Raw genomic sequence first — 26,478 nt, 5'->3', positions numbered from 1 at the left:
AGTGAAGCAAATGAACACTGCTCACACAGGTTTGCACATGGATGCAATTCTGTAATCAAACTCTGGTAATAGTTCATTTCTAAATTGCATGTTTTATGTGAATTATACATAATAATTTTTGGTGAATGAGAAATCCCAAATGTTTGACAGCACTCTTCACAGGGAAGTGGTATGGGCCTTAGTTTGTGCATATGCTATGGATATTTACAATCATTTTTTGTAAGCTATTATTCAAATGTCTACAACATGTCAACATTATAGTAGTCAGTTGTCCTCTACAGTCTTTTCAGTCTGAACTCTCAATGTAGATACATATCTCATCTACATATTTCAGAACTTTCAACGTCTCTGTGTGATCAAAAAGTAACATGAATTTTTAACAATGTAGGAAAAGATATATTGCTATTTACTGTAAAGAAGACACATCAGGTTGCAGACAGGCACAATTAAAAGACACTTGTATGTAGTTTTCGGCCATGGCCTTCATCAGTAACGTGACACACACACACACACACACACACACACACACACACACAAACAAGCACAAGCATACCTCATGCACACATGATCACCAACTACAGCATCTCAGTCCAGAATGAATGCAATGAAGTGTGCTTACTTGCTTGTGTGTGTGTGTGTGTGTGTGTGTGAGAGTCTTTACTGTCGAAGGTTGTAGCCGAAAGCTACATGTGAGAGTCTTGTAATCATACCTGTCTGCAACTTGACCTGTCTTCTTTATGACAAGCAGTGATCTATCTTTTCTTTCCTACATTGTTGATATATGAATTTTTGTTTTTCTTAAAGAACCCTTTTTTCGTTCATCAACATCAACTTTGTCCCCTTCAAAATGATCCCCCTCAGATATAATACACTTGCCTCAGTACTTTTTTCAATCTTGGGATCACTCCCGGAACTTGCTTTTTGTTATAGTGTTTGGCTTCTGCAGCTATTCTGTTTTCATCTCATCAGTAGTAGCAAAACAACATCCTTTCATAGTTCTTTTCAGCCTTGGGAATAGAATGAAGTCACAGGGGGCCATGTCCAGTGAATATGGTGGCTGGGGCAATATAACTGAGTTGTTATTTGCCAAAAATGCATGAACAAGTATTGAGGTGTGAATGGGACCATTATTGTGTCGGAAATTTCATGAATAGTTTTGCCATAATTCCAGTCATTTTCTTCAGATTGCTTCATGCAGATGGTGCACAACTTCCAGGTAGTATTCCTTATTGAATATATGACTATAAAGCAGGAACTCATAGTGCACTGTCCCATTTTAACTGAAGAAAACAGTGAGAAGAACCTTTACATATGATCAGATTTGTTGAATTTTTTTCAGTCTTGGCTCTCCAGGCAGTTTCCATTGGGATAATTTGGCTTTGGTTTCAGTGTCATACACATATAACAATGTTTCATCACATGTGAAAACCTTCTTTAGAAGTTCTGGATCATCATCAATGTAATTCTGTAATCCATGAGCTATGTCTACATGACGCTATTTTTGGTCTAAGATATACCAACAGCATCAGCAACTTCCCTGATGGTGATTCAGTGATGTTACAGAGCCATTTTCTTTACTTATTCAACACTATCTTTAGTAATTGATGTGCAAGAGCACCCAGGGCAGTTGTCATTGTGAACTTCTTCTCACCTTCTTTGAAATGTTTGTACCAATTGTAAACTCTTGTCTTAGTAGATTCACCAAAAGCCCCAGTCAACATTTCGAATACAGTCCTGTTTCTTTCATTTACACCTTTGTCCCACAGTTTTTGCGAGTGTTGACGTGTTTACAAAGGATTTGGCATGGTTAATTGAAAGAGATGGCTGGATGCCCTTCCGCGCTGCCAACGTTTCGAATACAGTGCTGCACTTTATTCCACGTTTCAAGCAAAATTTAGTGCAGATTCTTTGTTCCACCTTTTTCTAAAGTAAAAATGCACTGAGCACTCAAAAACATGTATAAATGTTCTGACCTTCAACAATAAACCAAACATTCAAAACAACTGAAAATGCAGATGTACATCAGGAACATATGTACCAGCAAGATAATTTTTTTTTAATCAGATGTATAAAGCTCACAAAATTAAAAAAATTCCTCTTATTTTTTGATCACACCTCATGTATTATGAAAACCAAGAGTGTAAATATTAAGTGTAAAGGTGTCAAAAACAGAACCTTACCACAAACCTGTACTCATAGTTCTTAGTCATAGTGTGCTTTCTTTGTGTATGACAAGTAGCAGCCAAGCAAAGAGGAAGTAAAAATGGTATCCTTCAGAAGAGTATTGATTTGATTTGATTTTTATGAGGTATATTTTGTTTCTTCATTACCATGGCCAGCACTTGCGATACAGCATTATTAAACCTCCTTTACAGTGCAAGAGGGAACGAGAATTCTCTCTGGTGTAAATGCTAGGCTCACATGCATGAACACCAGTGAACACCATTCAGTCATGCATGGTTAATATTTGCTGTTTTCTTGCTCATGTTTCACTGGTTGTCAGTTTCTCAATGAACCATCAAAGGAAGTTTGTGTCCTCTCTGCTTAGGCACTAGCAGTACTGAAAGCTTTCTTCTGCTATACTGTCTACTTTTTATGTTGTTGTTTGAGTTACTTGAGCTATGGAGTGGTCCAAAGAGAGTGTAATGTTACTGATAGGAAAATATAGATATCATACATGCTTCTGCCATCCAAGAAATTCACAGCAGGAACACCAAAGGAAAAGAAATGTGATTGGTATAAAACTGCCAAAGCACTCAAATGTCCAACTGGGGTTGTGGGCAAGATGATAAATTCATTGAGACATTGAGAATGGAGTGAACAAGCACAAGCTTTGTAATTCCTTTTATTAAAAAGGAAAAGCACATTAAATTTCCTTGAAAATAGACAAGGGTGAATATGTATCTGTTATGCTGATTAAAAATATGAGAAAGATGTTGTTGTCAACATTCATGGTATCTGTAATTACATGGCTGATCACTGTTATGTTACAAACTTTTGATGCTAAATAAAAATAGTTTACCCAGTTCATGCTATCTTCCCTCTAACAAATTATGTAGCAAATTTTATCTAGTGGCAGGTCGTATTTATATTTCACATTTCATTAATCATATTTTACTGATGTATCTTTCTTATATGTACTGTACTAAAGTCCTTTGGAGTGCTTTGCATGTGTCACTGCAGACATCAACAACTATCTGATATAAGCAACTACAAAAATGTGCAACAATCATTAATGTAAATCTTTCTGATTGATGTAAATCTTTCTGATTGCTAATAACCTGGGTGTAAATGTTAACCTTTCTTCAGTTTATGTTGGCCTTTGGTAAATATGATTCTGCTTCTAATGAGCAGCCAGCAAAAAGTGTCAAATGGCATTCATGCAAAGTAATGGATAAATGCTAAGGAAAACTGGCACTGCAGTTCAGTGTTAGCACACTACCTCTACATTGTGTTTGCTTCATTGTGAAGGGTGCTTTATACCCTCTACTTAAGTCCAGGAAGGTAAGCATTTCTGTTGAAGTTGAGTTGTCTGCAGCTCACCACATGAAAGTGAACATTTCCAGTGTGTTTTTCTTTCTGAAAACCCACCTGATTGCTACAGAAAATATCATGATATTCATATCTCCCACAATGATGTGATCATGTACTGAAACACTTTGCAAGAGCATTGTACTAGCTTTATTAGTCATACAGTGACATTTATTTTCAGTTTGAGTGCATATTATCAAGCTTATTTTCAGAAGCTGGATATTATAATGTTCATATTCTGTCATAAATGCAGAGTAGATAATATTGTCCTTCATAAGGCCAAAATGAAAGTATGAATCTTCCATTGTTTCTTGGCAGAGCAACTTCATAATTATAAACTAAAAGCACAAAATTGTAGATGTTCTACAGTACTGTTGTTCTAATTTTGTAGTTCACTTTTGTAAAGCATGTCAAAGTACACTCATGTTCAGAAAAAAACAGAACACCTTGATCGACTAGATACAGAACATTTGTATTCACAGGACATGTGCATTAGTATGTTCTGTAGAAATTATTAACATTTCAGTGACCTCGATTCAGCATGTGTACTGTTGCATAGTAGCTGCATGGTCTGCCATGGGCTCTGAGAACTTGTTCCATACAAAGTGACATCGACACGTATAAGGAGCAAATGTCATCCTGCGGTACAGCCATCTGTGCTGCATTCACATGGTTCCAAAGTTCATTTGTGGAGGTTGGCACTGGGTCACAGCATTGCACCCCTTGTTTCACCATATTGCACACATTTCCGACTGGCGACAGCTCTGATGATCAGGAGGGCCAGGGTAAAAGGCTCACATCCTCTGACGCCAAGAAGGCACATGTTCGTGTAGCAACATGTGGTAGTGCATTGTCTCGCTTAAAAATTGCGTCTGGGTGTTGTGCAGAAAGGGTATGGCTGCGGCTTGTAGGATATCATTCACATAGGTCACACTGATCAAAGTGCACTGGACATGCACCAGCTGTGATTTTTTGGTTGAACCCAATAGCACCCCACATGATAAGATATTGAGTATGTGCTGTCTGTCTTGTGCGAATGCAGTCACTGTGATGCTGCTCCCCCTATCTGGTGGTGAACCAAAATGCAGCCCTCATTTTCAAACAACTGTAACCTGGATTTGTTCGAAAACAGTATCTGGTTCCATTCATGTCCACAGTGATGTTCCATGCACCATTGCTGTCTAGCATGCTTCTATTCAGTCAAAGATTGGCAGAAAAGTGGGTGACACGTGTAACCCATGCCGTAATAAATGGCGACATACTGTATACCTCTGATAGTGTACCTTGTGTTACACTGTTCCAACATTGCGCCAGAGCTGAGCAGGATGCAGATTTGTCCTGCAATGCCATTCGGATGGTGTGTTGATCTTCTCAGAGGACAGTCTGGATGGTGCGACCTGAACCATCTCAACATGTTCTACAGCCTTCCATAAATCATTCAGCACACACCATTTCACTGCTGAAACGTGATCCTACATGAGCAGCAATTTCCTGGATGAATGCATCACATTTTCTCATGCCAATAAGGTGACCTTGTTCAAACTCACTGATTTAACGGTACGGTTCACCCATTTGTCTCCAAGGCATCCTGCATCTCAGTCCAAGTCACACTGATCCATTATCATTGGTTTATAGTGACAATGAGAGCCAAAGGTACATTTTGATGCACCACGATATCAATGTGGACCTTGAACCTGCAAGCTGACATAGTTCAAATGGTAATCATTTTTGCTGGACATAGTAATGTGCATGTCCTGTGAATATGAATGTCCTACCTCTAATCATTCAAGACATTCTGTTTTTTCCTGAACACAAGTGTATAAATTGTTTAGACCAGTAGCTATACAACTGTTGTAGGTGAGAGATATCTGTAGCTCAGCTGGCAAGAATGGGTGTAGGAGTAAGTTGTGGTGTCGGAACTTGAATCCTCTGTACTCTGGAAACGTTGAACAGTAAGTGATGTCTGCCTCTGTAACATCTGCTCTGTAATATGCAAGATCTGTCAGAAATTAACCTCCAACAAAGTGAGAAGGATGATTGCTACTCACCACACAGAAGAGATGGTGAGGCACATTGAAAACCGACTGCTGGAAATTATCAGGTTTTTTACTAAGTCTTGCTCCAGACATAGACAGAACACAAACACATTCACCCCACATGCATAACTTATACACACAGGCACTGTCTTCTCCAGGTACTAAGGCCCAACTGCAATCTTTGCTCATCTCACAGTCAGAAGCATTTGCAGTCAGGTGTGTGTGTGTTTGAGATGCACATTTGTGAAGGTGTGTATGTTTTATTTTGTGTACACCAGGGGAAGGACTTAGCTAATAACATCTAGCAGTCTCTTTTCAATGTACCTGCCTGCCACTCAGTGTGATGAGTAGTAAATTTACCCTTTCATGTTGTAGTAAACATACCCTTTGCATGTTGCTGTTATTCTACCCAAAATTTTTCATTGCTAGAAATTGACATCTATTAGGCTATGAATAAAATATTGGGAAATCCAGGACAGAATGTAACAATATTATGAGAAGGATAGGCACCTCAGCATCTCTGCTATATGGTGAGTAGCACCTATCCTTCTCATAAAATTGTTAATAAAATATTGGGAGTAGTTAAAGCAAATTTGTTAGAAATCTCTTAAAACTACACCTTTGTATTACTTCCCTTACAAACGCAGATCTGCGACACCCTAATTATTTAGTCATGATCTAATGCAAAACACTCCTAAAAATGCACAAAAAGTTGTGTAGAGCTACACAATACCTTTCAGTTCTTCTCTGAATACCAATTTATGTTTATTATTTATTTATTCATATGGTTGGCATGCAGTGTATAAAACTAGGGGTGTAAAACATTAGTGTATGTATATAACAAGAATACAGAAAGACAGAATTACATAGAAAACTGAATGTCAATATCTAAATTCCTAATCTATATATGAGTTGTACTGTTAGCTTTCATGAGGTTGCTCCAGCTCCCTTGATAGGAACACAAGGGGTATTCATCTCTAATGTGCTTCATTGTCTGCTTCGGAGCTACACAGTCACAAACCAAGGACCTGTAGCGTCCCATTTGTAAAATGAGTCAGCACATCAACCATCCCCAGTGTGAGGTCTGTTCAGTTTGACCCATAGCTTCCTGTCGAGTTCTGTGCCAGCAGTATCACAGCTATACTTTTGTAACCACTCATGCTCTTCAGGATTTTCAGTAAGTTGACAGTTATGAACCCATAGGTCTCTCACCTCGATATTACTACCATCTAGCTGTTCTGCTTGCTGTAATGTTGGGTTTCTTGAATTGAGTCTGTTTCATAATAGACCTGTTCCACAGCGGGGCACAATATTCAGCTGCTGGGAATACTGGCGCAATGGACGATCTGCACAGTGTATCTGCTGAAGCTCCCCATGTCCTTTCACACAATTTTCAAATAATATTGTTACGATTTTTTATCTTGGCAGTGGTATTTTCAAAAGGTTTTTATATGAAAGGGTGCAGTCAAGGGTGACTTAGGGTACCTGTTATGGCAAAGAGGGTTTCTGAGCTCCATGTTAGCTTGTTTGTTGTTCAGATGGAATGTACATACTTCAGTTTTACTTGTACCGGGTTTAGGTCACCACTTTCTGAAAGAGGAGCTCATAATGGCTAGATATTATGTGAGAACTGTCTCCGCTTTACAAGATGTTTGGTTCTACAAGCAAGAGCGATATTGCCTGCATAGCAGAATTTTTTTGACCAGTTATTGGGGAGATTGGAAACATATGGCTTGAATAATAGGGGGAGCCCTGTGTAGACCATTACTTAATTTCCTCTCCTTGCTCACATGTTCTCCCAAGTAAATGTGGAAATATCGATTATTTATCATGGTGTTGATTGGGAGTTACAGTTTTTTGGCATTGGATTCTTTTTAGTAATTTGTACATCATTCCATCTCTCGAGACTGCGTCATATACCATGGTCAGGTCTATGAATGCGACACATATCTTCATTTTTTCTTAGGAACCAGCCTCCTTGAAAGTTGTTAGAGCCAGTACCTGGTCGCATCAACTTTTATGAGGCCTGAAACCTGCTTGCTGAGCTGGGATATGTTCCAGAACGGAAGCACTAATTCTATTATAAATGAGCATCTCCAACGTTTTATAAGTGCAGCTCAAAAGGGAAACTGGTCTGAAACTTTGAGGGTCATCAGCTGTTTTACCTGGTTTGAAAATTGGCACTATTTTTGTTCTCTTAACTTTTTGGACAGTGATCCAAAGAAGTGGAACAGTCATTTTTTTCCTCCCATTACCTACGTTTATCAGAAATTCTGGGTATATATTATCAATACCAGGTGCTTTACCATGTTTAGACCTAAAAAAAAAAGCCTCACCTAATTCAGTCCATGTAAATGGTGAAGAGAAATTGGATTCATTTGGACATTGACCATTTAGACAGGCAAGTTGTTGTTTTATTTTGGAAATATGTTGTTTGTCACAAGATCATCTAGATGTTTTAACTATATGGTTAGTGATTTGGTTACCTGAAATGCTTCTGCTTTAATAACTTCCTTTCATGATCTCTTCACCCATACTATTAATTAATTACCTTTCATTTAATCATGTTCTCCCTGCAATACTCATTGTCCACATTATTCTTACCTTTTGTATTTATTGCTGCTTTATGTGACTCTGCTGCTCTACTAAAAAGAAAAAAGTGCAGTGAAAAATCTATAGTGTCAGCACCACAGTCCCCAACAAATGAGTCTGTATACAGAATAGTTTGGCCCCAGTAGGGATGTGGTGTGCTTACAAGCGATAAATTTACTCATCAAACTTGCACACGATTTCTATCTTATACAATTTTTCTCAGCCAATTTTGTACTTACCATACTCTTTGGGCATTAGAAATATCAACATTTAATCATTTTCTGTTTGACCTCTTTACATAATAGAATATAGCACTGAATGTGTTAACTACCTTTTTTTGAAATATGATTTTGATCATGTTACAGTTTACTTCTCTGTTTGTTTAAAATACCTGTTTCATGTTTCTTACTTTTAAAAAAACTTTCTGGAAGTGAAAAATTTATCGTCAGTGCGTCTCCGTACTATTCAACTTTGTATATATATTAATCTGTGTTTAGCATATTATCACTGGTGACTTAATGAAATGTGATTAATATTTAATCATGTTTGTGTTAGTCTCTTAGTTTCATGAATTTATGGCAGAAAATTATGCATTATTATTATATTTTGTTGCTTGACAAAAGGCTTCACCAAGGAATGCAAACAAAGGGAGTGCATTGGTGAGAAGAAAATATGCCCAGTAGGGACGAAGTCCATCCAGGTGCCTGGTGGAGATGAGTGCTGCCAATTATATGATTGTGGTGAGTTATTGTTGTTACTATTACTATTAGTGGCAGGAGCAGAAGTAGCAGAGGTTGTCCAGGAAGTAGGTATGAATATTAAAGTGCTACAGAACATACAAAATTTATTGAAATTTTTTTTACAAAGACACTAAATAACTTCTCCCATTTATTTGCTAAAAATGATACCCTCCATATGATCACCCACAGCTGTGCAGCAACGAGCAATGCGTTCATTGAAATTCTCAATGACATGTTCACAAACATTTGGTGGGATGCCATTAATAACCCTTTCCATTTCATCCTTCAATTGGTGTATTGTTTGTGGTTTGTTCATGTACACTTTGATTTCACAAATCCCCACAAAAAAAATCACATGCTGTAGGATCACATGATCTGGCAGGCCATTTCTGGTAGTCACACAAAGAGAGAAGTTTTTGAAGAAACTTTTCATTCAGCAGAGCAATTGTTTCACAGGATGTGTGACATGTCGCACCATCTTGTTGAAACCAAAAATGGTCATTTTCAGCAATAAAAAGGAAAAACCAATCAGAAAGCATGTTTTGATAATGGTTGCCGTTGACAGTGATGACAGCTCAAAAGTACGGGCTGATCAGACCTTCTGCCCCAAACCCACACCACACAGTTGTGCCTTGTGGATGCATCTCATATTCCACAGTCACTCATGGATTTTTGTTCCCCCAAATTCTGCAGTTCTGCTTATTGATGTCCCCACTGATGTCGAAGAGCACCTCATCTGAGAAAATTATTCTTTTTGTGAAGTTCTTGTTCTCCGCTCTTTGAGCCAAGACCCATTGAGCAAAATGATGTCTCTTTCCATGGTTTGCATGCTTCAACTCTTGTGTAAACTGAATCTTGTACATTTGCATTTTCAGATCTTTTGAAAGGATTTCATGCGGTGAACTTGGTGACAAATTCAGTTGTTGAGCTCATCAGTGAACTGATTTTGTGGGGCTTACAGTCACATTGTTATGCACGACTGCAATGTTTTCTTGTGTTCAAACAGAATGCAGTTCTCCAGTTTTCTTAACATTTGAAACGGAACCTGTGGTCACAGACTTCCAGATCAACTTCTGAACTGATGATTCAGTTGAAGCAGCACTACATCCGAGTGTCACATGCAATTCACAAATGGTTGCCATGGGACTTTCACTGTTTTTGTAATAACTTTTTATCACTTGGATACATTGCTCAGTTGCCATCTGCTGCATGGCGAAAATAAACATTAAACAAATATTCTCACCACACAAAGCTACTAGGCTACTAATGGGAAGGATCACAGGTAACAAACATGAAAAAACCATGGCTGTCAACTGTCATATGATAAAATGGTGCAAAATTCAAATTCATCATTACTTCCTGGGTGGCCCATACAAGTACTACCAGTATTAACTTTATTAGTTCATTGTCAGTATTACTTACTCACATTGTCATATTAAAGTTGTTATTTCTTAGGTAACTTTGATGTAAAGAAAGGTACTGTATTTGTGAAACATTAGTCCGATATAAGAGAATGGCTATTGGCCTAAATCAGATCAGGTTAAATAAATAAATATATTATGGGTCATGGCTCTTTTTTGCAACAAATGTTTGAAGACATGTACACTGTTCAGGGCATCGAAGCAGATGTTACAGTGTGAAAGCCTCAATTCTCTGGCGTTAGCTGCATTGAAATTCAAGATAAATATACATAAGAAAAGATGCAAGTGAAAGAGGAAGAGAAATAACTAGTAGTCGAATGTGGTACACTCTGTCATGCACAGTACACTGGTTTGTGGAGTAAGTATGTAGATGTAGATGTACTGTTGCCTGTAATTACCATACACTTTATTTAACATGGGTACTACACATTGTGGCTTGTGCCATGGACTACTGATGAAGTCCCATGGTACTCTGCATATACTTAACAGTGTTGTCAGCTGAAGGCTCAACAGCACATTACTGCTGGACTTACTGCATGACAGTGTGTGTTCTCATGCTAAAGTAAATGTATTTCTACTCAAAATTTACGGATATGATAAGCGAGGCTGAGAGAATAAGAGAGGAAGAGAAGTGTCACATGTGTATGTTGTACTTACCATCATTCATTAAATTAATATTGAATGCCACTGGCATCTGTCTATGGCTCCAGTAGCAATATTCTGAACAACAAGTGTCAGCACTGAATGCTCTTCTACAGTTAAAAATATGAATAACATTTTTTCAGAAACAAAAATGAATCTCATTGCAAAATACCGACTTTGACCGATCAAAGGTAGCAGGATATTAAACTCTCCTTCCTCTGCAATTGATGATGTATTTAATTCTGTAAAAGGTACAGATCATCTCATCCAGTAATGATGAACATGTGTTCACACTCATCTTACACATTATTTGTTTACACTCATTCCGTTTATTCTGCATATGTCAGTTTCCTGGCAGCTTTTAATTGCAGCATGTGAATTAGATGATATTTTCTTCTTATTCTCTCTCTCTCTCTCTCTCTCTCTCTCTCTCTCTCTCTCTCTCTCTCTCTCTCCACAGTGTCTAAGCCTGAGTTTACATCATATTTATTCCTGCTGTCTCTTCTGTTTCAGAAAAATTTGATATTTGAATATTTTCTTGAAATTTATAACTTTCTGTATTGAAAAAAAAAAAAAAAAGAAGTGCTCACACCAGTTGACGTGGGTGCGCACGCGCGCTCACACTCACTTTTATACGTTACTGGTAAATTCCTAACTTATTTTATTCTTTCTCTATTACTGCTGCCTCTTCTATTTCTGAAACATTTCATGAATGAACCAGTGCTTGAGATTTAATTCAAGATTTTATACTTATTTATTGAAATAAATGTGTAAATATATGTCATCATCCTCATCTTGGACAGTTTCCAGCCTCTGGCCGGGTTTGTATGGAACATAGGCCTCTCCATCCTCTTCTGTCTTGCCACATCTCTCCATCGTCACCTTGGTCCAGTCTTCTCCTTTCTTCTGGATGCATTCCTCTACTCCTTTCAGCCATCTGTCTCGCCATTTCCTCTTGGTCTCTTTCCTTCCAGTTTCATCTCGTGTATCCTCGTGGGCATCCTCTTCTCCTCCATTCTCTTAACGTATCCATACCATATCAGCCTTGATTTCTCTATCTCCTCCTGTAATGGTTCCATCTTCATTAACTCTCTGACCCTCTCATTTCTTAACCTGTCTATGTTTGTTGCTCCAATACTGTTTCTCAAGAATTTCATCTCACTAACTTGTACTTTTCTTTTCTCTCTTCCTTTCATAACCCAGGTTTCTGATGCATATGTCAGGATTGGGACATAGTGTGACCGGTGTATAACCTTTTTACTGATTTGGGGTACATCCTTGCTCCATATCAGGCTTCTGACAATCTTCCAAAATGCTTCTGCTTTTCTCCCCCGCTCGTTTATTTCTCTGTCGTTTTTTCCATCTTCCTGTATCAGGTTTTGTAGGTACTTGAAACTCTCCACTCTCCTCAATCATTCCTCACCAATTGTTATTCCAGTTGTTCCTCTCTCCTTCTTTCTTGTTGTGATAATCATCTCACTCTTACTTATACTAAATTTCATCCCATATTCTTGTACTGTTCGTTCCCATACGTCCATCTACTCTTGTACTTCCTCCTCCTTATTCCCCCAAATCATCACATCATCTGCAAACATCATAGCTTTCATCTTGCTTTCACCAATTACTTGTGCTACTGTACTCATTATATCATCCATCACTACAATGAAGAGTAATGGTGAAAGTGCACTTCCCTGCCTCAAGCCATTTTTTTGTTAATCCAAGCTGATCTCTCACCTATAAATAAATATGTGTATTAGTTTTAATTATGTAATTCTCTTCTTTTACAGAAAAGATACCTTGCATAAATGAAACTAAAAAACCAGTTTGTGCTGAAGATCAGGAATTAAGCTTTATAACAGATGAAAATGGATGCAAAACTTATTCTTGTGGTAAGTATAAGTGCATGAAAAAACTTTTGAGTATTCTAGCTACACCACCTTGAAATCTACAAACAAAATTTATTCAGCTACAACATCATAAACACAAAAAGCCTTTGCATTCACATGTAGAGTTTTATTTACTTTGTAAATCATGAGCCATTTGTAGAGGACGGTTTCACACACATTTAGCAGAATTCTCTTAGAAGACAGCACACACTGTAGTAATCACTGTCCAGTTAATCTGAATCTACAATTTTTTACATACTTTGTATGTGTGAATGTGAGGTTTGAAAAAACTGAGTATTTGAAATTGTCCATGTGATGTGTAACACCTGTTTCATCCTGTATTGTCAGTGCAGTCTTATCAATTACCCTTACCTGTTGGAGCTTTGGTTTTTAATTTTAGTGCTTAGACAAGACAGATCCAAAGGAATGACAGAGTTGCATTAGTAGTGTAGATGAAAACAAACATGGTGGTAACAAAGGGTAAAAGGGGAGAGAGGGAGAGTAGGAAAATCAAATACTGTAGGAGAAATGAAAGCAAGGAAAAGAACAAAAAGTACAAACTTCAAGCAAAATAAAAGAAGATGTAAATAAATGGAAAAATGACAGCATAAAACTGGTATAGGAGAGGAAGACATGAGAACAAATTGTCACCATCAAAAATGAACAATATAAATTGAGGCTGTGTGACCGACAGGAAACAAACTCATGCTGTAGAAAGAATAAAGTTCTAACAAGCTACTAGAGGATAACGTAGTGCACATTACTCACGTGGGGAAAGCAGACTGGCTGTGGTGTTCCAGAATGTAGTAGATTCTAGATACGTCATTTGTTAATCCTCATAGTTCCACCATGAAAGGCTGAACTGCAGTTGCATTTTACTTGATATACAGGGTGTTACAAAAAGGTACGGCCAAACTGTCAGGAAACATTCCTCACACACAAAGAAAGAAAATATGTTACGTGGACATGTGTCCGGAAACGCTAACTTTCCATGTTAGAGCTCATTTTATTACTTCTCTTCAAATCACATTAATCATGGAATGGAAACACACAGCAACAGAATGTACCAGCGTGACTTCAAACACTTTGTTACAGGAAATGTTCAAAATGTCCTCCGTTAGCGAGGATACGTGCATCCACCCTCCGTCGCATGGAATCCCTGATGCGCTGATGCAGCCCTGGAGAATGGCGTATTGTATCACAGCCGTCCACAATATGAGCACGAAGAGTCTCTACGTTTGGTACCGGGGTTGCGTAGACAAGAGTTTTCAAATGCCCCCATAAATGAAAGTCAAGAGGGTTGAGGTCAGGAGAGTGTGGAGGCCATGGAATTGGTCCGCCTCTACCAATCCATCGGTCACCAAATCTGTTGTTGAGAAGCGTACGAACACTTTGACTGAAATGTGCAGGAGCTCCATCGTGCATGAACCACATGTTGTGTCGTACTTGTAAAGGCACATGTTCTAGCATCACAGGTAGAGTATCCCGTATGAAATCATGATAACGTGCTCCATTGAGCGTAGGTGGAAGAAACTAAAATGAGCTCTAACATGGAAATTAAGTGTTTCCGGACACATGTCCACATAACATCTTTTGTTTATTTGTGTGTGAGGAATGTTTCCTAAAAGTTTGGCCGTACCTTTTTGTAACACCCTGTATATGAGTGGTTTCTATGACAGCTCTTCCTTTCATGGAGTGATTCTTTTGGGAGATATGACTAGTAAGTGAATGGACAGAAAGATATAGTAGTGAAAGCAATTAAAATGGTGTAAATAAAATAGCAAGAAGATTTTTTTGAGAAGGTATCAGGGTCTTACTACAACACTGAGAAGACTTGGAAGGTAACTATAAGTTACCTTGGAATGTGTCAGAAAATATGAATAGGCAGGTCTCATTGTGAGACATGATTTAAAAAAGAGTCAGTTCCTTAGTGGAGGAGTTAGCTGGTCCATTTTAGAGGAGGGTACCATTGTGAGACACGTACATTCTTTTGTCATATTTTAGAAGAATCAGCCAGTTAAGGCTTATGATGTTGGAAATGTGCCTTTATATTGGCTTGGTGGGGACACTGCATTGGTGAGACCAGCTATGTATTTGTATAGTGAACCAGTGTTCCACCTGATAAATTTCAAGGCTGTTGTCCTTGGAACATTTTGCTTTCAAATGATACCAACTGTCAAAGTGCAAATACTGCTCTTAACTAGTGGATTTAATATTTCCTAGCATATGGTGCTGACAAGATCTAGAGGTAGGCACAACAAGATTCAAAAAAAAAGGAGGCAAATCTTATCTGTGAAAACAAGAAGTGTGAGAGGGAGTTACATGGCTTATAAACAGCTCACATATATACCCTGATCTGCTTTTTGTCTCTAATTCATAAATTTACAAAAGGATCATAATTTACAAACAATGGAAATACGTCAGAGAAGTATGAATTAATACAGTATTGCACAAAGTACCCCGAAACTGGCAGCATTTATGTATCAGAAATTTGTAAATTTAGTAATCATTGAGGCAAAGAAGAAATATCACAAAATTGCTCATATGAACATCAGATTAAAGTAAACTGACAGTAATACCGTATTTACTCGAATCTAAGCCGCACTCGAATCTAAGCCGGACCTGAAAAATGAGACTCGAAATAAAGGAAAAAAAAAAAAAAAATCCTGAATCTAAGCCGCACCTGAAATTTGAGACTCGAAATTCAATGGGAGAGAAAAGTTTTAGGCCGCACCTCCAAATCGAAACAAAGTTGGTCCATTGTAATATGAGACACAATTTAGGTCGAATGAATGACGATACACCTACAGTAGTTTGGTTCGAGTCGTAAGCTTAGCAGTTAAGCTTTACCAGGTAGTCATTGCTATGCGTCAGGCTCTCCATCCGTATTTATACGGGTACCCTTCCGTTTTCACGTGCTTCGTCTGGTTTGAATCGATTGCTTATTTTGCTTTGATCTGATAAGTGCCGTTTTCTTTGTTATCGGTGTTTACGTCAGTCACTCTAAGCTGAAAATGCATTACTGTACAGCGTCATGCATTGTTTGTCGCATTCTGATAGTGTGTGTTTACGGCCTCTCGCCGCTCGCAGCATGGCTTGCTTTTGTGCGCGCTACCGCCGCTTACAATTAAAAAAAAAAGAGAGGAATCGTCTCATTAGCGAAACAATGGCAAGAGACTGCTATTTGTTGTTACTTACACTGCTGCTTTCTTTGATAATGATCAACAAGAACCAAATAATAGACTGCGTATGATACAACATGTTCTGAACGAGAGTTAGGCGAAAATTTTTCTCCGTTTGAAAATCTTTGCGCCCGCTTCTTTAGTACATCAAATTCTGCACAGAAATTAGAGTCATCTTAGATTTAAAAATCTAGTCAGTTGCCGTGCTTCATTTCTGACTGTATCACTATTAGGCATAAGAATAATACGAATATAAACATGACACGATACGTATATTCTTCCGCGTTTGCTATTGTCTCACTCAAGTTTCGTAGTTTATTAGGCAGACAGGATTTAAATGAGATAGCAGCAAACACGAAAGAATACATGGCAAAATGTTTATATTCGTATTATTCTTATGGTGAAGAGAATACTGCATGTGATTCACATTTCATCAGGTTCCTATTAGCAACCATCTATTCTCACAGGTAGGAAAAAATTCAGAACGTAGAGTTGGCCATATTGACAAACATCCCAAACAGTCTTGCCAGTCGGATTTTAGTAGTACATTTAAATTGTGCTACATTCGAAGATGAACAATACAGAATTTGTATTTGCTTCGTTGGATAATGTATGAAAATGCAGTGGTCGAAACTCGGGGCGGAGAAAAAAAGCTCGTCTTTTACCTTTTTTTTTTTAATTTATTTACTGACGCAGAGGTTTTGGCAACCGTATTTATCTTTGTGCCTACAAAGCATGCCTGTGTAGCGCAACATATATTCGACGGCAGAAGTTAGTTGTGGCGGCACCTACCAACATTTTTCTGAACTTCCGCTTGCTTTGCACTCGATTCTAAGCCGCAGGCGGTTTTTTGGATTATAAAAACCAGAAAAAAAGTGCGGCTTAGATTCGAGTAAATACGGTATATGAGGTCTATGGTGACAGTTTTGATTCATTGGACTAAAAGAGACAGTTGTTTACACAAATGGTTGTATTTTGAAAATTTGATTATAAAATAAAAGCAAGAGAGACTAAAATGCAACTACAAATCAAGTTGTTCTTCTATGCAAAATCTGTTTACTGTAGCAGAAATACACTGATCAATTATATTTAATTTTTGTTGCTGTTGTTTTTTCCATGCAAATCATGTCTCCCATGTGATGTTGACATTGAACTTATGTGTTTACTAAGCTCATTGTTATGTTTTCAGCTCTTCTAAAAGTTAAATTAAGTTTAACATGCAGAGTCTGTTTTTCAGTGTGCCGTCCATGTGAACCACAAAATCCTGAGGAAGAGGAGACAGATGAGCTTAAAGAAGTTTTTGATGTAGACTTAGAGGTAGTACCAGGTCCATACGTTCCGGCTGCACAACCCACACGTCGAACACGCCCAAAGGTGCCACTGGCACCTGGCTTTGAGATTATTTGGAATAATACTGGCTGTTGTCCAAAGAAAGAAATAGTGTGCAACATAAGTTTGTGTCCTGCCCCTCAAAGTTGCCCACCTCACCATGAATTGCTGGAATTGTCACCTGTGATGGGTGAATGCTGTCCACGTCATGCATGTGGTAAGTAAATGTTATGTTTCAGATATTCGTGCCCATGCAGATTGAAACTATGCTATACCAGAACTTGTATTTCGATCCCTGTACTCAATGAGCAGTAATGATAGTTCCGGAACGGAAATTATAAACATGACATTTCTTACCCTTTGCTAACAAAAATATTGCAGATACACTGATTTAGGAGGAAGCGGTTTCCGTTAATATAGTGTGATACAATTTTAAAGATATAAATGCATGTAAAATTAATTCTGGTGAACATATACAGGGCTATTACAAATGATTGAAGCGATTTCATAAATTCACTGTAGCTCCATTCATTGACATATGGTCACGACACACTACAGATACGTAGAAAAACTCATAAAGTTTTGTTCGGCTGAAGCCGCACTTCAGGTTTCTGCCACCAGAGCGCTCGAGAGCGCAGTGAGACAAAATGGCGACAGGAGCCGAGAAAGCGTATGTCGTGCTTGAAATGCACTCACATCAGTCAGTCATAACAGTGCAACAACATTTCAGGATGAAGTTCAACAAAGATCCACCAACTGCTAACTCCATTCAGCGATGGTATGCACAGATTAAAGCTTCTGGTTGCTCTGTAAGGGGAAATCAATGGGTTGGCCTGCAGTGAGCGAAGAAATGGTTGAACGCGTGCGGGCAAGTTTCACGCGTCGCCCGCGGAAGTCGACGAATAAAGCAAGCAGGGAGCTAAACGTACCACAGCCGACGGTTTGGAAAATCTTACGGAAAAGGCTAAAGCAGAAGCCTTACCATTTACAATTGCTACAAGCCCTGACACCCGATGACAAAGTCAAATGCTTTGAGTTTTCGGCACGGTTGCAACAGCTCATGGAAGAGGATGCGTTCAGTGCGAAACTTGTTTTCAGTGATGAAGCAACATTTTTTCTTAAAGGTGAAGTGAACAGACACAATATGCGAATCTGGGCGGTAGAGAATCCTCACGCATTCGTGCAGCAAATTCGCAGTTCACCAAAAGTTAACGTGTTTTGTGCAATCTCACGGTTTAAAGTTTACGGCCCCTTTTTCTTCTGCGAAAAAAACGTTACTGGACACTTGTATCTGGACATGCTGGAAAATTGGCTCATGCCACAACTGGAGACCGACAGCGCCGACTTCATCTTTCAACAGGATGGTGCCTCACCGCACTTCCATCATGATGTTCGGCATTTCTTAAACAGGAGATTGGAAAACCAATGGATCGGTCGTGGTGGAGATCATGATCAGCAATTCATGTCATGGCCTCCACGCTCTCCCGACTTAACCCCATGCGATTTCTTTCTGTGGGGTTATGTGAAAGATTCAGTGTTTAAACCTCCTCTACCAAGAAATGTGCCAGAACTGCGATCTCGCATCAACGATGCTTTCGAGCTCATTGATGGGGTCATGCTGCGCCGAGTCTGGGAGGAACTTGATTATCGGCTTGATGTCTGCAGAATCACTAAAGGGGCACATATCGAACATTTGTGAATGCCTAAAAAAACTTTTTGAGTTTTTGTATGTGTGTGCAAAGCATTGTGAAAATATCTCAAACAATAAAGTTATTGTAGAGCTGTGAAATCGCTTCAATCATTTGTAATAACCCTGTATTCGTACTTTATATCTACAGCTTCATCAAATGTGGTGAAGGAACCTGTAAAAATATCAAGTACTGTTGGTGGAATAACGTTAAAAAAAACGACAGTTGTAGTGAAAAATGTACTATAAAAAAATCATGTAAAGCTTTGCACAAATTTTCTTGCTTTCATTGCTAATGAGAAAACTGTATTTTGTGAGTTATCACCATTGTTATTTAACAACGCCTGAGTTATCTTTTTTCCTCATGTCATTTGGCACTTTTTAACCAAAATTTCAGCTTATTACATTTACTTCATGAAGTCCTTTGACATTTTGCTTCCCCATACTCATTTCTACCCTTCCAAACCACTGTCTTACTATGACTACTTCCATTATTCAAACTGATGACAGCGTGTGTCTGTAAGTCATCTTCTTCTTCTTCTTCTTTTTTGGCATTAAACAATTAAACACTAAACATTCCTTTTTTCTCTTCTACTTTTCATAAAGTGAAAACATTTAAATGGAAACTCCTTTGCAAAACATATCATGATAAATAATCAGAAGTCTTTGAGAAAAATCTGCTTGCTAGAACAGGCTGTTAATTTAAAAAACTCAGAGGTTTTAGACTTGACAGTTTTTCAATTATTCTAATATTATTCACTTATACACATTACATGTAAATACTTTTTTTGATATGATACACTATATGGATTTTTCCCTTGTGTTTTGATCTGATGAGGGCCAACTGTGAAAATGTATAATCTATGGAGATAAATAAAGTGCAGGCCTGACAGCTAATTTTGTATAAATGCTTTATGTTTCTGTATTTCACTATCAATTATTCACTCAGTGACTGCAGATTTTTTGCCAGCCAAGTCTGTTGATATATTCTCAGAAGAATTTTGATAGTGTACCTACACTTCAAAAAAGGGGACAGTACAAACAATAAACTGTCTCTCATTGATAAATAATACACTAAAACTTCAGCATATTATGAAAAAAAAAAAGAATTAATGTGTCCTCCTCTCACCTACCCTCTTTCACCACTGCCACAATTCTTATCTATCTGAATCTCTGTGTATGCTAAGAAAAAATACACCCATTTGTCAGCTGAACAATTATATTCCAGCTTCCTTATGTGCATGTCCTTTGTTCAAGACTTTGCTATGTGCCAGTTGTTATCTTCACTCATTCTATTATTCTATTAGTTGCATTTCACCCAGACTCATTCTGTTACTTGCATTCTGCCCAGGATTTAATATTTTAAATAGGATACAAGCTTCAACAACTTGATTGATTGAGTAAGTGAAAATTTAGAAAACAACACATATACTACAGCTAATCATTTGAATTTAGTGTTAAATTAGTTCTTAAACAGTGTTTCTTGGTATATTTGTGTTTAAAATACTGTGGAGTACTATCTGGTTATTCTATTTGCAGAGCCTCGTAAAGATGGTTGTATATACACATTGTCTCTAACTAATGATGTCAATGGTGGAGAAAGGACAAGAAATGAGCAAGAAAAGGAGACACTCTTCAAAAAGGTAAGTATTCAGTTGACAAAAATGAAAAATAACTTCGTAGTGCACCCAAATGGCATCATATGACATAAGATGATGTGGTGGGCATTCAGTGTTGTGCAGTCCCCTGGGCCTGATCATGAAGTGTGGTTTAGATGAGAAATTTAATCCTTTCCTAAAAATATTCTTATGATACTATGAATCAGTTTTCTTTGCCATGAGTTACGGACAGTTACTGTGGAGTTGAAAGAAAATGTAGCTAGCATCTGATATTGGGAAAGCACCTCATAACAGGAAAGTGCAAAATGGCTAAGCAGGGATGGCTAGAGGACAAATGTAAGGATGTAGAGGCTTATCTCACTAGGGGTAAGATAGATACTGCCTACAGCAAAATTAAAGAGACCTTTGGAGAAAAGAGAACCACTTGTATGAATATCAAGAGCTCAGATGGAAACCCAGTTCTAAGAAAAGAAGGGAAAGCAGAAAGGTGGAAGGAGTATATAGAGGGTCTATACAAGGGCGATGTATTTGAGGACAATATTATGGAAATGGAAGAGGATGTAGATGAAGATGAAATGGGAGATACGATACTGTGTGAAGAGTTTGACAGAGCACTGAAAGACCTGAATCAAAACAAGGCCCCGGGAGTAGATAACATTCCATTAGAACTACTGACAGCCTCGGGAGAGCCAGTCCTGACAAAACTCTACCATCTGGTGAGCAGGATGTATGAGACAGGCGACATACCCTGAGACTTCAAGAAGAATATAATAATTCCATTTCCAAAGAAAGCAGGTGTTGGCAGATGTGAAAATTACTGAACTATCTGTTTAATAAGTCATGGCTGCAAAATACTAACGCGAATTCTTTACAGACGAATGGAAAAACTAGTAGAAGCCGACCTCGGGGAAGATCAGTTTGGATTCCGTAGAAATATTGGAACATGTGAGGCAATATTGACCCTACGACTTATCTTGGAAGCTAGATTAAGGAAAGGCAAACCTACATTTCTAGCATTTGTAGACTTAGAGAAAGCTATTGACAATGTTGACTGGAATACTTTCTTTCAGATTCTGAAGGTGGCAGGGGTAAAATACAGGGAGCGAAAGGGTATTTACAATTTTGGTAAACCTTCCAGGATGTAAGGTCATTTACCAGAAGATATGTCATCCGGTCGTGAAAGCCTTCATACTATTTACAATTTGTAAAGAAACCAGATGGCAGTTATAAGAGTTGAGGGGCATGAAAGGGAAGCAGTGGTTGGGAAGGGAGTGAGACAGGGTTGTAGCCTCTCCCCGATGTTATTCAATCTGTATATTGAGCAAGTAGTGAAGGAAACAAAAGAAAAATTTGGAGTAGGTTTAAAAATCCATGGAGAAGAAATAAAAACCTTGAGGTTCGCCGATGACATTGTAATTCTGTCAGAGACAGCAAAGGACCTGGAAGAGCAGTTGAACGGAATGGACAGTGTCTTGAAAGGAGGATATAAGATGAACATCAACAAAAGCAAAACGAGCAGAATGGAATGTAGTCGAATTAAGTCGGGTGATGCTGAGGGAATTAGATTAAGAAATGAGACACTTAAAGTAGTAAAGGAGTTTTGCTATTTGGGGAGCAAAATAACTGATGATGGTCGAAGTAGAGAGGATATAAAATGTAGACTGGCAATGGCAAGGAAAGCGTTTCTGAAGAAGAGAAATTTGTTAACATCGAGTATAGATTTAAGTGTCAGGAAGTCATTTCTGAAAGTATTTGTATGGAGTGTAGCCATGTATGGAAGTGAAACATGGACAGTAAATAGTTTGGACAAGAAGAGAATAGAAGCTTTCGAAATGTGGTGCTACAGAAGAATGCTGAAGATTAGATGGGTAGATCACATAACTAATGAGGAAGTATTGAATAGGATTGGGGAGAAGAGAAGTTTGTGGCACAACTTGACCAGAAGAAGGGATCGGTTGGTAGGACATGTTCTGAGGCATCAAGGGATCACCAATTTAATATTGGAGGGCAGCGTGGAGGGTAAAAATCGTAGGGGGAGACCAAGAGATGAATACACTAAGCAGATTCAGAAGGATGTAAGTTGCAGTAGGTACTGGGAGATGAAGAAGCTTGCACAGGATAGAGTAGCATGGAGAGCTGCATCAAACCAGTCTCAGGACTGAAGACCACAACAACAAAAACAACATCTATAGAACTATAGCTTTCCAGGTCCCAGTTTACATTTTTTAACATTAGATTAAATACCCTAATGCTGTCATCATTAATTAATCTTTTCTCAATATATCTCCTGTTGTCACTTTTCTCATGAGATTTCTCTAAAGTCAATTTAACTGCTTGATTATCAGAGAAACCTGTACCCAATACCTCAGATTAAAGCCACATTTTAATTTGTCAATGAATATTTTATCTATAGTACTTTCACTTTTGCTCCTGTATCTCATGGTATCTTCTACACACATGTCCATGTTCTATGTTTTTAGTAGATTAACAAGTTTTTGCCCTTTTTTACAGTTGTCCTTGAAATTAATATTGAAATCCCCAAGCACAATTATGTATTTTGACTGACTGTTTAGATAGTTCAGAAGATTTTCCAAATTTGCAGAGAATAATTCAAAATTGCCAGATGGGGACCTATATATACATGTGATTATAATTTTACTATCTGTTAGTTCACATAAACAATATTCAAAATCTTTTTCAATACAGCAGACACTTTTAAGCCTAATTTCCTTTGATTTAATACCTGTTCTTACATATATACATGTTACACCCCCTCTGTATGTTTCCGTGCAAAAGCTGCTGACCAACTGGAAGTCTGAGATCCCAACTGCACATTTTTGTAGTTCTTGTAGCCAGTGTTCAGTTATACACAAGATAGAAATCTCCTTAAATGAACCATTCAAAAGGACCTCTAGCTCATACAGCTTACTGTTTAAGCCCTGTACGTTATGGTATAGGATAGTTAAAGAATTATTCAGTTCTATGACAGGTATTTTTCTGGCTTGGTTACTTCTTTGAAGAGTGGGCTCTAGTCTTTTCGTTTCCGACCTGATTTTCACCTCCTAGGGCCCCTTTCTTCTGCAGTGGATTGGGCCATAAAATATCCTTCATATGTTGTTTGGATGCTAACTTCTGCCTGGTGCTTCGTCGTGACCTGTTGTTTTTAACTTCTGTCCACTCTGGTACGGCTTCCTTCTCAGTCTTTTTACATGGTGATGTCTTCTGTACTGGTTCCCTGCCATTTGTTCATTCCACTGAAGACATATTTACTGTTAACTTTTTGGTTTCTTTCTCTGTTATTTTCATATACTGTGGTGATACTGTCTTCTGTGTTCCTTCCTTGTCACTTGTTCATTCCATGGTATGCATATTTGCTGTTAATTTTTTGGTTTTGTCTTCTGTTATTTTTCCATATTGTAAGCATACAGTTTCATTGAGTGACATATCTGCCTGTTTCAAGCAGTTAACAGAGATCAGTGACGGTGTGATGGGCTGAATCATGGCTGAATAATGAAGGTTCATGCATAATTTTTCCTTCCATTTCAGAACCAAATGTAGCCCATGCTTTGTATAATCAGTCCTCCTTAAAAAGAGATTTACATCCAGTACCTCAGCGTGGCTGTACTGGGCAACAAATTCCATCAAGCATGTATCCATTTTGTATATTTTGTCATTCCAGTCCACCCTGTCATATCTGTAGAGCACTGTACACAGAATCACTTTACTATTCATAGATTTTGTGAGTATCATGTTCACAGTGCGTTGGTAATCCTTGATATCTGAAACTACATCATTTGTTCCAGGCAGGACAATAACACATTCAAATTTACTGAAATCCTTTACCTTTCTTCAATGTTATTAACAACATATTTCAACTGTGCATTTGGTTTGACAACAGATATCACAAAATATCTTGGTGGAAGTGCCTGATTTAGCAAACTAGCGCAGTGTCATACAGGACTACCAGATAGACATAAAATCTTGTGTCTTGTATCTGCATGCTTTCCAGTACTTAAAACTTTATTATAGCTGTTGTTATTTATTTTACAGGAGTTACTAAACACATTACTTCTTGACGATGCAAGAGCACTTTGTTTACTTTTGGAGTTTCTGTAATTTATCATAGATAACACATCACAGCCGTTGTTGTGCACTAAATTTATGCTGCTTTCACACTTTTTTTGATTTCCAACACTCTGTTAACTGTTTATGCATATATCTTTTGTCAAATTATCCAAATAAGTCGAGTTTTCTGTCATCATTTCCTGCTTCAACATCAGCTCACGTTTTTCTAATGTAAGTTTACTAATATCCACTTTCAGTTCACTGATCATAAGTTGTAATTTAGTAACACAGTCATTCAGTTTCGATATTTCATGTTTATATTGTACACGGACTTTCTTTTTACCAGAAAAATTGACACTTTTTTGACCAAGATGCATGATAGACTTTTACACTAGCCGCCATCTTTTACTTTCATATATGTCTTGCATACAACACTTTTCATAATCATCATCAGTATTAACAAGTTAACACAAGTAATTCCAATATTTGATGGATAAATTGATCATGTGCCTATCTCTGAAAAACAATGAAAGTTTTTTTTCTAAATTATTATTTGGTTTTACTGTTTCAGTAGATATTTCATGATGTGTTTCTGCTTTCAGCCTGGTGAACGATGGCAGGATGGCCCTTGTAAATATTGTGAGTGCATAGGAAGCACACCAGGCCCATATCACCCAGAGTGCAATATAAGTCCTTGTCTTGAACCTGTAACTGATCAAGATTATGTAATAGAAGAGAAGAAAAAGTATGGTGAATGCTGCCCTCTCTATGAAAAGATTGCATGTCGAGAGGGAGGACGTACCTACCAAGTGAGTAACCTTTAAAACTCCTCCCATCTTTTGTTTCATTGCCCAAGCTAATAGCACTAATAGTTTAAAAACTGCTAGCAGTAGACATGTTGAGCTTCATAAAACAGCTAGCAACAGTTTTAAGAATGTTATGCAGACATAACTGTCATTGTTCATGGAGACTTAAATTTTGATTTTCTGTCATGTAGTACTGATTGAGAACACCTAGAATTATTAATATCCAGCTTTGGATTACCTGCCACAGTAAAGTGCATTTTTTGCTGCTCTGTAGTTATAAAGAAGATACTTCTGTAGATCAGTTGAAACCTCTCTTCTCTTTGCATCTCAAATAATATGTCATAGAATTGCTTTCTGTTAACACTTCACAATTTCTTTCTGTTTTCAAAGGTTGGAGAACAGTGGCCTTCACCTGATGGAAATCCTTGTGTTATCTTATCATGTGAGGAAACAGAGGATGGTATAGCAAAGAAGACACACGTTGAGAAATGTCAAACACAATGCCAGGAGGTCAGTACATTTGGATGAAAGGACACAGATACAATGTTCTTCTATCAGAATTGAGAACTGCAAGTTAAATGTAACAAAAATATAGTTGATCAAGTGAATCTAAAATGCTTACATCATTATTTAAAAAGTACCAAGTGTTAGTCCATAGGCATAGTTGAACATCACACTGATTGTTCAGTTTGGCACAGTAGTTACAACAATTATAATAAACATAAACATCACTCATGGATTTGGCCTTAGGGCTGTACCAATTGCCCAGCTGTTGCATAGGTAGTATTAGGAGTGATGTGTGATTGTTAGATACGTGATCAACATGTCACCAATCCCTCCAGCTGTTGTTGCCAGTACATGAATACGGGTAGAGCCACTGCTTCTCCATTCAAGCAGCTCCTCATTTGGTCTCACACAGCTGAGTGGACCCCATTCCAGACC

At 37.9% G+C, this 26,478-nt stretch overlaps 1 protein-coding gene across 1 annotated transcript in view; it reads left to right on the top strand.

The window, feature by feature from the left end:
* Positions 1-26,478, top strand: part of LOC126175921 (hemocytin) — a 486,280-nt gene that overhangs the window by 415,686 nt on the left and 44,116 nt on the right. Inside the window, exons 66-71 of the mRNA XM_049922991.1 lie at positions 8,783-8,899; positions 12,750-12,851; positions 17,268-17,576; positions 20,586-20,689; positions 25,333-25,539; positions 25,927-26,046. Coding sequence (XP_049778948.1) covers positions 8,783-8,899; positions 12,750-12,851; positions 17,268-17,576; positions 20,586-20,689; positions 25,333-25,539; positions 25,927-26,046 — 959 coding nt within the window. The remainder of the gene's footprint in view (positions 1-8,782; positions 8,900-12,749; positions 12,852-17,267; positions 17,577-20,585; positions 20,690-25,332; positions 25,540-25,926; positions 26,047-26,478) is intronic.

The sequence above is a fragment of the Schistocerca cancellata genome, chromosome 3, assembly GCF_023864275.1.
Source record: "Schistocerca cancellata isolate TAMUIC-IGC-003103 chromosome 3, iqSchCanc2.1, whole genome shotgun sequence".
Lineage (NCBI taxonomy): Eukaryota > Metazoa > Arthropoda > Insecta > Orthoptera > Acrididae > Schistocerca > Schistocerca cancellata.
The sequence above is the reverse complement of the archived record's forward strand: the minus strand, read 5'-3'. Positions and strand labels throughout refer to the sequence as shown.